The sequence below is a fragment of the Brassica napus genome, chromosome C6 (genome assembly GCF_020379485.1).
Source record: "Brassica napus cultivar Da-Ae chromosome C6, Da-Ae, whole genome shotgun sequence".
NCBI classification, from domain to species: domain Eukaryota; kingdom Viridiplantae; phylum Streptophyta; class Magnoliopsida; order Brassicales; family Brassicaceae; genus Brassica; species Brassica napus.
Window position 1 is genome coordinate 23,808,365 of NC_063449.1, and position 14,952 is coordinate 23,823,316.

A 14,952-nucleotide genomic window follows, 5' to 3' on the forward strand; every position below is an offset into this window, starting at 1 on the left:
TGCAGAAAAACCAATTCATAAATCTAAAATGTGAATGCGGTTCATGTTTCCTCTGCCATAGACTCTTAACGGATCTTAAAAGAGGCATCACAATACACACAACTTATTTCAGCAAATGTACGTACAAACATGACACAGAAAAAAAAAAGACTCTCACTTCCATCTTTCTCCTCAAATCTTAGCAGCGAAGGAGATGCCTTGTTTGGCCAGCTCGTCAAGGCTCTCTGCAACAGGTCGAGCTTTGGCGACTTTAGCCAAGGCTTTGTTCTCGTCACCACAACCTCCTTCCATGAATGCTCCAACCACTTTACCATCTTGGATCCAGTACGCTCCAAATCTTGGTTTTGGGTTTGATGGATTGCTGTCTCCAAATAAGACAGAGTCTCCTACGTTGTCTCCATAGAACTGCCATGAGAGATCAAAGGAGCGCGAGTAGAAGAATGGGAGATAGTCGTATTCCTCCACCGTTCCGCCTCCCTCAGCCGCTTTGATCGCCTGCCACATATATATAGTTTCATTACACGGTTCTTCAGATACCCAACCATGTTCTTTCAGTTTAGCGTTTGCGTTTACACTGAATTTATGAAAAACTCAAAGATGTTTTCCTTTTTTTTTTTGTGCGCAGACGCAGAAATTGGCGTTTGAAACAGTGGTAGCAGCCATATTGTATTCATCATTTTACCTTAACAGCTTGCTCTGCGGATTTGCGAGAATGGTCAACATGCTCGACCCTTCTCATGTCTCCATACATTTTCAAGGGGAAAGTAGCAACGTCACCAACAGCGTAAACATCAGGGACACTTGTTTTGAAGAAGGCATCGGTCTGTGAGAAATGGTTTAACTAAAGATGAGAATCTGAATGGCACGGGAGAACAAGAAAAGACGCAGACAAAGCAGATAGATACCTTAATTCCACCTTTGTCTTCCTCCACCTGTCCCTTGAATAAGGATGTCAATGGTTTCGCACCAACTCCGACTATCACAATGTCGGCTTCTAGTGACCTCCCATCCTTGAGTTGTACTTCATTCACCTAGAGAAGCAGAATAAGTAAGACATTTGCACCGAGACAACTTTGTAAACCAAACTGAAGCAAAATGCGTTTAATTATAATCTGATTTCTTCAACAATCTTAAAACCAGAATATTTGGAACCAAAGTCGATTTCAGTTTCTATAAAACCTGAGAAGACTGAAACTGGATTGCTGTTTACCTCTCCATTTGGATGAGCGGTGAAACCAGATGCCACCGTTCCCTTAATGATCTTCACTCCCTTGTTTGTGTAGTATGTCTCATAGAAAGCAGCAATATCAGCGGTGAAAAGCCTGGGCACTGCATGAATGTTGTTATTTTGTTATGTATAACTAAGTAACACATAAATGAATAGCTGAATTGCGAAGAGATATGAATCAACTTACTGCACCAAGGTTCAGGGAAAACCATAGTGACATCAAAATCGTTGATCCTCAAAGCTGAACTAAGCTCAAGACCAATGTAACCTCCACCAACAACTACAGCCTTCCCGCCTTTCTTTGCTTTAATTGCTTCAACCACTTTGTCGGCATCATCAATCTCTCTCAGATAGAGGATGTTCGTAGAGTCTGCACCTTTTACTCCAAAATCAGTCAATCTGAGAACCTGCAAAGAAATGAAAAAAGGGTTACTTTCTTCCCATCTCAATAGAGAATATATAGGAAGGAAGCTTGGGGATGCGAGAAATGCAAGGATATCGATCTTTACAGTAGAGCCAGTTGCAATTATGAGAGTCTCGTATTTGAAGACATCCCCAGCTGCACTGACAAGAGTCTTGGCAGCGAGATCTGCTTTCACTATTTCTGTGCTCAGTATCAACTCAATCCCTGCAAACGCAAAGCAATAATGAAAATGATAGCACGATTTAGTTCCACTGGCACAATCAATTAAGCTAGCAGACAAGTGTAATCTCAATGATTTTGGACCATAATATTATTCCCTTTTACCTTTCTGTTTGTAGGATTCAGGAAGCAGTTTTTCTCCACCGCTGCCAACACAGCAATGGAAACCTGGAAGTCTAGCAGCCCCTGCAATAGAAGTAAAGATGATAATGCCTTCTCGAAACAAGAAGCATACGCCAAAGGCAAATTTCAAGTTCTTACCTTCAGGAAACAGATACCCCTTGCTAAGTGCAGGGCGTTCATATGGAGCCACCTGAGGGAAAAAAAAGAAGAAGAATCGAGTGAATTATTACAAGATAACCTGCATAATAATACAACTGAGAGAAAGCTTACGGCCTCTTTGGAGATAACAGCCAATTCTCCTGGCTTAACCCCTTGATTAGCAAACTCCTTAGCTGCGTATCCCTACACTCCCAACAAAGTTGAAAGTTGAAAGTTGAAAGTTGAATTTGATTCTGTAAGTGCAACTATAACTAAAACCTTCTTAAAAGAATTTTCCATATGGGAAAAAAAAGAGGACGATCCTCCTCGGAAATGGATCTATCCACACGCGATACTTCGATTTCAAAATCGAATTTGTGACTAGTAATGTTATCTCTCAACGATCAAACTCAAATCAGTCACGTTTGAAACTCACGATTTAAGGAGTTTTAACATTAAAATTAACTACGAGAACTGTACGACACGAATCGAAACGGAGCTACATCATATTAAGAGGGAGAGAAACACTCACGGCCGAGACTCCGCCGCCGAGGATGATGTATTTGAAGCTCTTCTCCGCCATTTTATCCGATCGTCAGAGGTTGTCGCTGAAGTTGGTTTGTGCGAGAATGCTGGCTGTAGAGAGAGAAGGCTAATATGTAGGTGAAGTCTAATTGGCTATAACGTAACCAAAACTCGGCCGTTGATTGGACGATGAATATCAATATTTTACACGTGGCAACGTAATCGCCATTGAATTATATCTAACCGTCATGATGAATTATATTTAAGTTGGTGGAAAAGTCACAAATGTGCCACGTTTATTGGATAAGTCGTGAGGTTAATACTTTTGTGTCATGGGTTTACAACTTATTGGGTTTTTAGTCTGCTTGACATATAAAGCCCAGAATAACTAATTTAAGAAACAGTGCTAGTGATGATAGTCATTGTGCATAACTCACACACAAACATGCCTAAAACAGTCGAGATGCATTCGTTTCCAAGCTTTGATTGTTCGGGATGATATTTAAAATACTTGTAATATGCTATAAAAAACAAGTATACTATGAAAACAATATGTTCGTGTAAATGTATAAGCGATTCATAGAATAATACATTATTTTATTTATAATTATTATACAATATATATAATTTTATATTATATTCTTTAAAATAATATTTATAGTTAATTACATGAATTGAATAATAATTTAATTTGAAATACTGTTTAAACAAATAAAACATAGGGGTGTTATTAGTAAATTTTAGTTTAAAATATAGATTTTAGTTTTTGATATAAACTTATTTTCTTGTAACTATTAGTTAAAATAAATTAATTATATAAGATTTTTTCAATTTTTTATATTCTAATTTTCTAACTAAAGCTAACAGTTTATCAAAATTTTCCTATGAAATCATAAAGTTAAAAACATTTGGAAAGCATTTGCACCTTTTAGTATTGAATCCTTCTACGAATTTGATATTACTTGATGTGATGAGTGAATAACATTCTATGGCTAAACTTTCAGTTCGACGTCCATGGCATGCATAACAAAATCTGATGCTTCAACGAATTATTCTGAAATTTAAATAGTTTGGTATCAATGCTTTTGTATCATAGCTTTGTTAGCAATGATTAAGTTTAATTTTCCTTCATTTGAAATAAACATGTTACATGTTTTGATAGTCAAATATTCTCTAGGGTTTTGGTTGCATGGAAGTTTTCATTTAGGTAGTCGTTTTCACAATAAATCCATTCATGATTTGTACAAAACAACATTGATTCATCATACATACACGATGACTGTTTGATCCAAAAATGGTATTTATGCCGGTGTTGTTTGTTGGAATCATTCAATAAAGAATCTAAAGATAAGGATTATATATTTTTGAGATTTAGGAAAAATCTTCATAGAATCAAATGAGAAAAAGAAAATCCACTAGATTTTATTAATCAAAGATTGAATTAAAATAATGAATTCTAGTGTAAAGTGAATCAAATAATGTATAAAATCCTTATAGGATGTGTTCTAGGTCTAAACGAAAAAGAGAGAATCATTTCTAAGAAGGAGGTAGCTCCTTATATATAGAAAAAAAAAGTGTCTAGGATTTCCTAACAAAGTGGGCCTAATTCATTGTCTTAATGGCCCTTGACGAAGGATGTAAATCCACCCCCAACAGTAAGCCCCCCAAGTTCGTAGAGAGAGATGAAACTGATCTCTGCGAATTTTACGAATAGGGTTTATGAGACAATGAACTAGGCACATACTCATGCCGCAGACGATTGTCATGAACGGGCCGTCATGGTTAGGTTGCCATAGATGAAGTGTCATAGACGGACCGTCTCGGGCGAGCTGTCATCGACATACTTCTGATTTCGATCAAACTTCTTACTCCGGGATGGTTGCGCGAACGATCTGTGAGGACAGTGTTCTGAACCACCGGAGCAAGTTGCCATGGATGAAGCGTCAATCGACAAATTGCCAAAAACAAGTCGCCATAGACATCATCATGAACGTACCGCCATGAATGAACCATCACAATCAAAACGCCACAGGTGGACGTGTCTTCGCGGTATCACGTCATGTTCGAGACTTGCGAGCAATCCGAGTGATTGCGAGAGAGAGATCCGAGCCGAGTAACTGCGAGAGAGCGAGTCGAGTGACCGCGAGAGATCGAGTCGAGTGACCGCGAGAGATCGATCCGAGCGACTGCGAGAGAACGATTTTCGATGAGTAACTGCGAGAGAGCTATCCATGACGAGTAACCGCAAGAGAGTGCTCTGTGCCGAGTAACTGCAAGAGAGCGAGTCGAGTGACCGCAAGAGATCGATCCGAGCGACTGCGAGAGATCGATCCGAGCGATTGCGAGAGATCGATCCGAGCGACTGCGAGAGATCGATCCGAGCGACTGCGAGAGAATGATCTGCGCCGAGTAACTGCGAGAGAGCTATCCATGACGAGTAACCGCAAGAGAGCGATTTGTGCCGAATAACTGCAAGAGAGCAAGTCGAGTGACCGCGAGGGATCGATCCAACGACTGCGAGAGAACGATCTGTACCGAGTAACTGCGAGAGAGCTATCCATGACAAGTAACCACGAGAGAGCGATCTGTGCCGAGTAACCGAGAGAGATCGATCCGAGCGATTACAAGAGAACGATTTGCGCCGAATAACTACGAGAGAGCTATCCGAGTGAATGCGAGAAAGCGATCAACACCGAGTAACGAGTAACCGCGAGAGAGAGATCTGGATTCTCCCAAGTTTGATATGCTTTGAAGATAGTTCTCCTTGGACCTCCTCTTTCTAGCGCCAACTGTTTGACCCAAAAACGGTGTTTATGTTGGTGATGTTTGTTGGAATCATACAATAAAGAATCTAAGGATAAAGATTAGATTCTTGAGGTTTAGGAGAAATCTTCATAGAATCAAATGAGAAAAAGAACATCCAAAAGACTTTATTAATCAAAGATTGCATTACAAGAATGATTTCTAGTGTAAAGTAAATCAAAGAATGTATAAAATCCTTATAGGATGTGTTCTAAATCTAAATGGGAAAGAGAGAATGATCACTTTCTAAAGAGAGGTGTCTCTTTATTTATACAATGAAACCTAAGGCTTCATATTAAAATGAGCCTAATTTATTGTCTAATAGTCATTGAGAGAGGATTAATTTATTGTCTAATCTATATTATTAAAAGAGAAATACCCATTTGAAAATGTCCTTACTTCATTAATTAAACTCCTTTTTTTTTCTTGTCTTTTTCAGTTGCATTTATGAAATATCATAAAACGAATAAAATTGTCTAATTTATTACTTGTCTTTTCAGTTACATTAATGAAATATGCTTAAATGAATTTAAACTTCCTATTTTATTGTTTGTCTTTTTCAGTTACCTTAATGAAATATCTTTAAATAAATTTGGACATAATGTCATTTAATCAACAAAAAAAACTCATGAGTTATCCTTACGTGCATAATTTTAATAATGAAGATTTTTAAAAACGTGCATCATTAAAATGTTACCTAAAACATGCATCACTAATATATAACATGCATCAATAAAACTAGAATTTGACTCACACAATTGTACGAATATTACTTTCAGCTGATTAAATTTAAAAATAATTATTTATTCAAAAAATATTAAGAATGACTATGTTTTTAAAAATTATATGGTATTATTTGCTCATAACTCATTTGTCATTTGATAAATTGTTAGAAAAATGTTTTTAGCATAATATAACTCAGTTGTCATTTGCTAAATTTATGGTTTTTATTTATATTTTGTATTATTTAATTATAATATTTTCATTTTATATTTGAAAGATAAATGAATTTTCTTTCAAACAATATTTTTGTAAATGTATTTTTTAAAAAATAATCAATTAAAATTGTTATTATCATTGAATGTCATTATTTTTGACATAATTAGAGTTTTCGTTTACATCACAACTTATCATATTTTAGGATAATTTTAATTTAAAATATAATTTTCATATTTTTCAAACAAATTCTAAAAATATTTTTTAAATATTTTGCTATTTGAGTTGCATTTCAAATAAAAAGGTAAAAATATTAAAAATATTCTAATTAAAATATGTAAAATTTAATATAGTTTTAAGAAAATGGTCAAAATAAAAAAATTACACATAAAATAATCATGATTTTTGTTAACTGGGTGGATCATTATTTATATGATATCGCACACGAAAGAAAATTTTCTGTTTTAAAAATTATCTAATTAACTTTATACTCATTTTTTTTATATTTTATATGATATTACACATTCGTAAAAAATAGATAGTTTAAGATGCAAAAAAAATATTTACTTAATGAATATAATATGAACGAATATTACAAATACATCATTTAATAAAATAAATATTTAAAAACTGAAAATTCATATCCGCGCAGGATCTAGTGGGCATTGAGAGAGGATGTAAATCCATCCCAACAATGACCACCACAAACTACCATAAAACTAAATATAGAAGATAGGATTGACCCAACACATCCAAAAGCAAGTCTTTAACACATTGTAACCGTCAACCGATCATGAAAACCAGAAAGGAAGTTGTCATGGGACGGATGCAGATGAAGTTTTAATCAAAGGAAGATGATATATGTATAACACAATAGAGGGGAAAACCAAATTGAGTTTTGGTGGGTGGATTAGGTGCATACCAAGACAAAAACGCCAAGGAGGCCTTTCATGGGGGGTATGGCCTGTCGACACAAACATGTGAAACCAATACTGGTTTCCTTATTCTCTAGCTTGTTCCTTTTTTATTCAACCAAAACAAATTAGACTCTTTTTTTTTGTGAAAAGGAAAACAAATTAGATTTTCCCTCTATTATTCTATACATATCATCTTCCTCGGATTCTCTCAGATCTTATAGCTCCCATTGATATTGTTTTGTTTAATTATCCAACTTATAAATATAACTCGAAATCATTTGTTCTTCTGCACCGTTGTTTCTGGTTTGTCGTCGACGCAATAATTTAACATTCATACATAATATACACTATATTCTTTCTTTCCTTTTCAAAAAAAAAAATCGTGATTCTAATTTCTAAACTAAAGTCCACGCTGATCTTGGGGAGATTTAACGTAGTCCTTTCGACGTCTATAATAAATAACTACTAGAAGATAACAGAGTGCATGTGCAAAATGAGTTTTTATACTAATGTTTGTTCATTAAATGGTTTTAACATTTTGAAACACTACAATCTTTATCGATTGTAAAATGACGAATACAAATGTTGGTCTCTTAAATGTATCATCATTGTTGAAGGGTTAATGTGTTACAACTCATTTTAATTATTTTTAAGACTTTATATCCATATAAAAAAAAAATTTGCAGCTGACACAAATTGCAAATAGACACAAATTGCAAATACCAAATATGCAACATCAATAGTAAAATGACGAAATGAGATTAGGTTTTCTACTCTCGAATTTTTTACTATTAACTCTGCATAAGTGATTTCATTTTCTACTTCTATAAAACTGTGTTTTCCTTCTCATTTTTGTTTCACTGATATGAGTTTTGTTTATTTTTTTATAACTTCTTCTGTGAATTTGGTGAATTACATAAGTGTAAATTTAAAAAGATGGACATCTGTAAAAATTAGTTTCACTCTAGATACATAACTCAAAATCAAATTTTTGAAGAAAATCATCGGCAAACTCTATTCACAGGTTAGTGTTCACATCTAATATATCAAGCTGTTATAGAATATAAGTGCAGACTCGAAATATAAATGTCTGTCTAGTATATGTTCACCAGTTCGGTCTAAAAATCATCTAATTGTAGATCAACAAAACAAATTACTTATTTAATTAACCTACGCTTTTGAGGTTTAGTTACTCTTATATGATAAAAAATATATATAATACTTTACCATGCAAATATATGTAAATTATGTATAAAATAATGACTTTTTATTTATTAAATGATAAATCAGAAAACTTATAATAAATAGTTCAAATATCTCATTCTTACAATTATAATAGTTAGATAGAATATTATGAAGAAACAAATAGTAGACGAATGATCAAATCTCTCATTCTTCAAACAAAATCAAAAAGGGGTGATTGGAATCTTGTCATGATATTTCATTATTTAGGAATAAAAATCAAGACAAAAATATTTAATCGGAATGAATAATTTTTATATATATATATATACTTCTTCTAATATTAAAAATCACTTCGATTTGAAGAAGTGTATTTTTTAGATTGTCACGATCAAATAACATATTAGAAATCACCTATTTAAAAAATAATTTGTATACATAAAAGTATATACATTAGAGTAAGCACATAAATCAATACCAATATATTTTGTTTATTTACAATCATGTTTTTGATAAATAATCAAAACAATCATTTTATTTAATTTATATGGTATATAATAAAAATTTAGTGATATTGACATAGATATATATATATATATATATAGTATATTTTAATATAAATATTTATTATTAACACTTCCTACTCATATGATTTTATTAACATTATTATATTTACTGTAACAAAAATTTAAACTGTTAATCACAAAACTTTTAATATGAAATTTATCAATACAAATTTCAAAATTAAAATATTAAGATCTCAATAATTTTTCAATGCAAATTTTGAAATTAATCTTTATATATTTTATATAGTATATAATTTAATTTAAGCAATATTAATATATATATATATATAATATGAAAATCTGTTAATGAGACTTCATTTTTTTAAACAATATTAAAAATATAACATATAAGAATTATTTGTTATATTTTGAATATTTTAAAACGACTATAACTTACTAAAAATGGTGAAAGTCTCACATTGAAAATTTTGTGATCAATGATTTAATTTTTTTTAAAGCAATATACAAATGATCATAAATCGTATATGAATATGAAGTCTCATCTATTTATGATTTATGATCATTTTTATCTTGTTTGAACAAAAAAAATAAAACTATTGATCACAAATTTTTTAATGTGAGACTTTTACCATTTTTAGTAAGTTGTAGTTGTTTTAATAATATAACATTAAACAAAAAAAATAGGATACAAAAATTGTTATCAAATATTTATTATTCATAATCATTAATTGTCATATATATGTTAACTATATTAGGTAATTCGGTAACTTTTATTTAAGGAAATAATTGAAAATATTCTTTTGTACACTAATAATCAATTTGATAATTAGTTTAATAAAAAGTATAATGTATATTTGTGTGGACCAATTTATTTTTCTAAAGATTATAATAATATCTTAGTGACGTCACGTTACTGCATGATTAATACATAGAGGATAACTTAAAAAGCAGGGAGAGTATTTGAATCATAGTCTCCTAGTCACATAATGAAGTCATTAAACATTTTAACTACCATAAGTTATATAGAATCTATTACTCTGAGAGAAGGTAGCCATGGGTCAAGTCAAGATGTTACACGTACCATCCACACTTCAGTTCCTGACATTTTTGTAAGCACCAAATTTATTAGATAGGCAAATTTGATATGTAAAACAAAAATTTAAAAATAACATGAATAAAAAATACAACAATATAATACCGTAGTTTGGAAAAGAACTAGGTTGAAGCAGAGTCGAGATTAGATCTCTTTCCTTAATCCTTTAAACGTCCGTAGTGTGCCGGTTTGATACGTTTAAGAATCCCAGGATACAACTGCATATATCTTCAGTCTCACAGCACTTCAGAACCAAAGCCTGTCGAACCTATTTCTATGTTATACTCTCAGACACAAAAAAAAAAAAAAAAGAAGAAAGTGGATTTTTTTATGTATTGGATGTGTATTCTAGAGAATATGACTTGCTTCCCTTTTATAATCAACTAAAAGGGTCCAACACTAAGTCATAAGTGGAGCATTGAATCACGTCAAATGTCATAAAGAATATTGATTCTTTTTGACCATTTTCATAACGTTAACAGTCAAAAAAAAATATTGTAAATTTGAATAAATCAAATACCAATAACATTTTCTTTAATGGGTTAGATTTTATATGAAGACAAACATATAAAATTTTCATGAATAAGATTTAAGTATAAATCCACATTCAAACCCAAATATTCATTGTGAGACATTTGCTAGGTTTTATACTTAGCAAAATCTAAAGTTTTATAAATTATAAAACTCTCACATTGGATCTCCATTTCTCATTCACAACAACTCTTATTTTGACAAGTAGTTACACTACTTCATAGTGTACAACACCCGGTTATTCCAACGAACGTTTTCGCTCGGAAACGTACCACAAATGATCTAAAACCATTTTGTCAAAAACGAGTTCCAACAATTTTCACTAAAAGCTTATCGGGAATGTTACACAAGGAATTTCGAGCCTGTTTTAACTTATTGATCCCCACTTCGGTGGTTTTTAATATGTTATTTGATCCTGACAATCTCAGAAATATATTTATTCAAATCGAAGTGTTTTTTAATGTTGAAAACACTATATATATATATATATTATTTCATTCAGATTAAATAATTTAGTCTTGATTTTTATTACTATAAAGATTTTAATGAAATATCATGACAAGATTTCAATCTCCTCTTTTTGAGTTTGTTCGAAGAATGAGATATTTGATCATTCGTCTAATATTTATTCTTCCTAATACCCTATCTAGCTATTATAATTGTAAGAATAAGAGATTTGAACTGTTTATTATAAGTTTTCTGGTTTATCATTTAATAAATCAAACTTATTAGTTTATACATAATTTACATATATTAAAATGATAAAGTATTATATATATTTATTATCAGTATAATCTTAAGTAACTAAACCTCAAAAGCGTAGGTTAATAAAATAAATAATTTGTATTGTTGTTCTAGAATTAGATGATTTTTAAACCGAACTGGTGAATATGTATACTAGACAGACATTTATATTTCGAGTCTGCACTTATATTCTATAACAGTTTGATATATTAGATTTGAACACTAACCTGTGAATAGTTTTCCGATGATTTTTTTCAAAATTTTGATTCTTAGATAAGTATGGAGTGCAACTAATTTTTACAGATGTCCATCTTTTTTAATTGACACTTATGTAATTCACCAAATTCATAAAAGAAGTTTATTTATTTTATTTTTTTTTGTCATCCATAAAAGAAGTTTAAAAAGAAACAAAACTCATATTAATTAAACACAAACGAGAACAAAAGAACAACTTTATAGAGGTAAAAATGAAATCACTTATTTAGAGTCAACTGTAAACAAATCGAGAACAAAAAACATAATCTCCTTTCGTAATTTTACAGTCGATGTTGCCTATTTGGTTTTGGTGATTTGTGTAAGCCTCAAAACTTAATTTATTTTTGTGCATATGAAGTCTTAAAAATAATTAAAATAAACTGTAATATGTTAACTCTTCAACAACGATGATAGATTTAAGAGACCAACATTTGTATTCATAATTTTACGATCGATAAAAATTGTAGTGTTGCAAAAACCATTTATCATCTAGTATAACATATTTTGTTATTCGTTTAAGATAGATTGCAATCTTGTATATAATATATGTTCCTGATATTGTGTAACGGCTTGTCAAAAAAAAATGTGTAAGGGCTTGTCCTATATAATCTGATGTAACACAACGATGAATAATAGGAGAGAAACTTCAAATTTTTCATAGTCTGGGGCTTTGGCTTGGAACACCTCAGGTCCATAAAAAAGTTATATAGAAACTATAAAGTGAAATGTTTGAAATGAAACAAGAAAAACAAAACGATCAAATTATGCAAAATGATGCAAAATTTCGAGAATGATTATATTTAAAGATTCTGTTGCAGAAAAAAAAAAGTATTTCAAAATCCTAATAAACTCTTCTCTGGATTTCTCATGGTTTGATTTGATGTAAATGCTTGTTAGGTAGGCATGCCTATGTGATTTTGATTGAGATAGAGATATCTATGCGAGTGACAACTATTGAGTAAATATGATGAATACTTCCGTGGCCGCAGCGATTGCGGAAGTTTGCGGATGTGAAAGTTTTCGAATGTGGATTTTCAAAATATATTAAGCATTTCATATGATTGACACAACGTTTAAAAATTATTGTGTTTACGAGTTATTTTTGACTAATTTATCCACATATGCAAAAGTTAATTAATAAAAAATATTTAATAAACTAAAAAAATTATTTTAAAATTATCCACATATGCAAAAGTTAATTAATAAAAAATATTTAATAAACTAAAAAAATTATTATAAAATGATAATTTTAAAATCCAATAACAAAATAGTAAATATATAAAAATTATATTTATAAAATCATAGTACTGAACTTTTATAATTTATGTCTGGGTTTGTATATGTATATATGTATATTAATGTTGAAACAATTATAGTAAATAGTTTGCTTTAAACTTTTATAATATAAATTAATATATATATACTAATATATCTTAGTATTTATATTATCTAAATTTAAAAATATTAAAACATATTTTACATTTATATAACTTTTACTTAAAATAATGTTTTATTTTCCTGCAACCACCATCTGCAACCATAAATACTAGATGAAATTAGTTTTTGATTTTGAGAAGTTTGAGACGGTGTAAAACAGTATATGACGTTTTTGTGATTGTTTTAAAACGCTAAAGATCGCTATCACCCGCAGATGATGCGTTTGCGGATAGTAGCGGCAAATAATTCAAGCCCTAAAACTTTTATTAGATCTTGTACTTATTGCTCTTTAGGAATTCAAATCACATCTAGAGTTAGGAGATCGATCATAAATGATGGTTTTTGGCTAGTTTGATCACACAAAGTGGTTTTTGAAATCTTAGATGCATAGATCCTTGTGACTATGGAGCAATCATCTATGCTATATAGTATCAGTAGTTATATAGTTCAAAGTTATTTCATATCCCATTTAAATTACTTATAAATGTGGTCACACTTGCTTGTGAAATCTCAATTTATAGTGTCTATATTGTTCTCTCCACTATCCCTGCGAGTTAACATAATTTTATCTACCTTTAATTCTTTACCACGTTTCCATTTAGAAGTTAATTAGTTTACCATACAGTTAATTATATAAGCAGTATTCGATATATCTTTCATATTGGCTTGATCCCACACATTAGGGTGTTGCAGCTATGCAAGATTAAGGATGGCAGATTTGAATATTTTCCTTCCAAAATATACAATTTGGTTCCGCTGCGTCAAATAGTTTTTCTTGACTATTTTTTGTCAACTCATAATATATTTCCATAAGCAAGAAATCTAATTCATGTTAATTAATGTTTAAAAATATAATTTTGGGATTAGAAAAGCAAGGTGGGAGAGATTAAAGGCGCAAAAAGCGGAATCCTAGGCTCAATGGTTCTCAAGGGCCTATGAAGTCTATTATTTGCAAACTCCACGTTCCAACTATGATTTAGGCTTTTTGCTAGATGCAAAGTTAAAGTGTTATATTCATCTCGATCATAGTTTTATCAATTCATAACCTGAAAACAAATAAAAAGACGCAACCTCTTTTTGGGCAAACACACGGTGGTGGAGTTTAAATAACTCAATGTCTTACCGAGACATAATTTTTCTTTTTTAATCTCACATTATGCTGATATTAATTTTTCCTGTCTGCTTAAATTTGAGCATATCTTTCGTTAAGTCATCAGTGTTTCCCTATTTGGTAACAGGCGCCATTCTTAATTGTATGTTCAGTACTGTTATAGCCTACCGTTTGAAGTCATATTATGAATTTGAAAGGCAAACAAAAACAGTGCTTTTCTAAATCAAGTATATTCACACAAATAAAGTAGAGAAAGCGCAAATGTTGTCTTAAAGCATTATGAAAATTATCTGCGCATTGGGGTGCCTGTCTTGTTCTGACAATATAGCTCTACATTTTTTTATATTCGCATCTTTTTATACACAACTTTGGGAGGTCACTCAGGGTGGTGTTAGCGTGGGAAATAAAATTCATTGCTAGTCACTATTTGAGAAAATGATGGGAAATCTTTTTGGCATTTTGACTCTGGTCAGATGGACTCATGATTATGGAAGTAAATTATTGAGGTTATGAATGGAAGGGCTGGGCAAGTGCAGTTCTTCTGCGATACATTCACCATTCACGTTTTTCTATTTACAAAAACAGTTTAAGCAGGAGATCTGCATACAGTTTAATATTTTTGTCTTTTTTGTGGAAAAAACGGCATGCAAATCTCATCTGCTAACATTTGGTGGTGTTGATCTGTTTTTCTTCTTTTTGATAATAAATAATTTTGTTACAAACACTTAACTTTAAAATATATTTATCTGATTTTATAAAT

At 31.1% G+C, this 14,952-nt stretch overlaps 1 protein-coding gene across 2 annotated transcripts; it reads right to left on the reverse strand.

The window, feature by feature from the left end:
* LOC106452428 (monodehydroascorbate reductase 1, peroxisomal) lies at positions 1–2,917 on the reverse strand. Of its 2 annotated transcripts, XM_013894538.3 has the most exons (10): positions 2,665–2,916; positions 2,265–2,336; positions 2,133–2,184; positions 1,977–2,057; positions 1,738–1,856; positions 1,416–1,635; positions 1,211–1,329; positions 906–1,031; positions 683–823; positions 1–495 (listed from the first exon to the last, which is right to left on the reverse strand). In XM_013894538.3, the coding sequence occupies exons 1-10, from the start codon at positions 2,713–2,715 to the stop codon at positions 172–174; spliced, it is 1,305 nt and encodes a 434-aa protein (XP_013749992.1). In that variant the 5' UTR covers positions 2,716–2,916; the 3' UTR covers positions 1–171. The 2 variants fall into 2 exon arrangements, with proteins under 2 accessions (XP_013749992.1, XP_048616990.1); XM_048761033.1 differs by having other exon boundaries at positions 1,977–2,184; positions 2,665–2,917.
* Between the last annotated feature and the right edge of the window lie 12,035 nt (positions 2,918–14,952).

Coding starts and splice junctions, on each gene's coding strand:
- LOC106452428 (XM_048761033.1), bottom strand. CDS start 2,715: ATGGCGGAGAAGAGCTTCAAATACATCATCCTCGGCGGCGGAGTCTCG. Junction 2,337..2,664: donor TCGGCGGCGGAGTCTCGGCC/GTGAGTGTTTCT, acceptor TTGGGAGTGTAG/GGATACGCAGCTAAGGAGTT. Junction 2,185..2,264: donor CTGTTATCTCCAAAGAGGCC/GTAAGCTTTCTC, acceptor TTTTTCCCTCAG/GTGGCTCCATATGAACGCCC.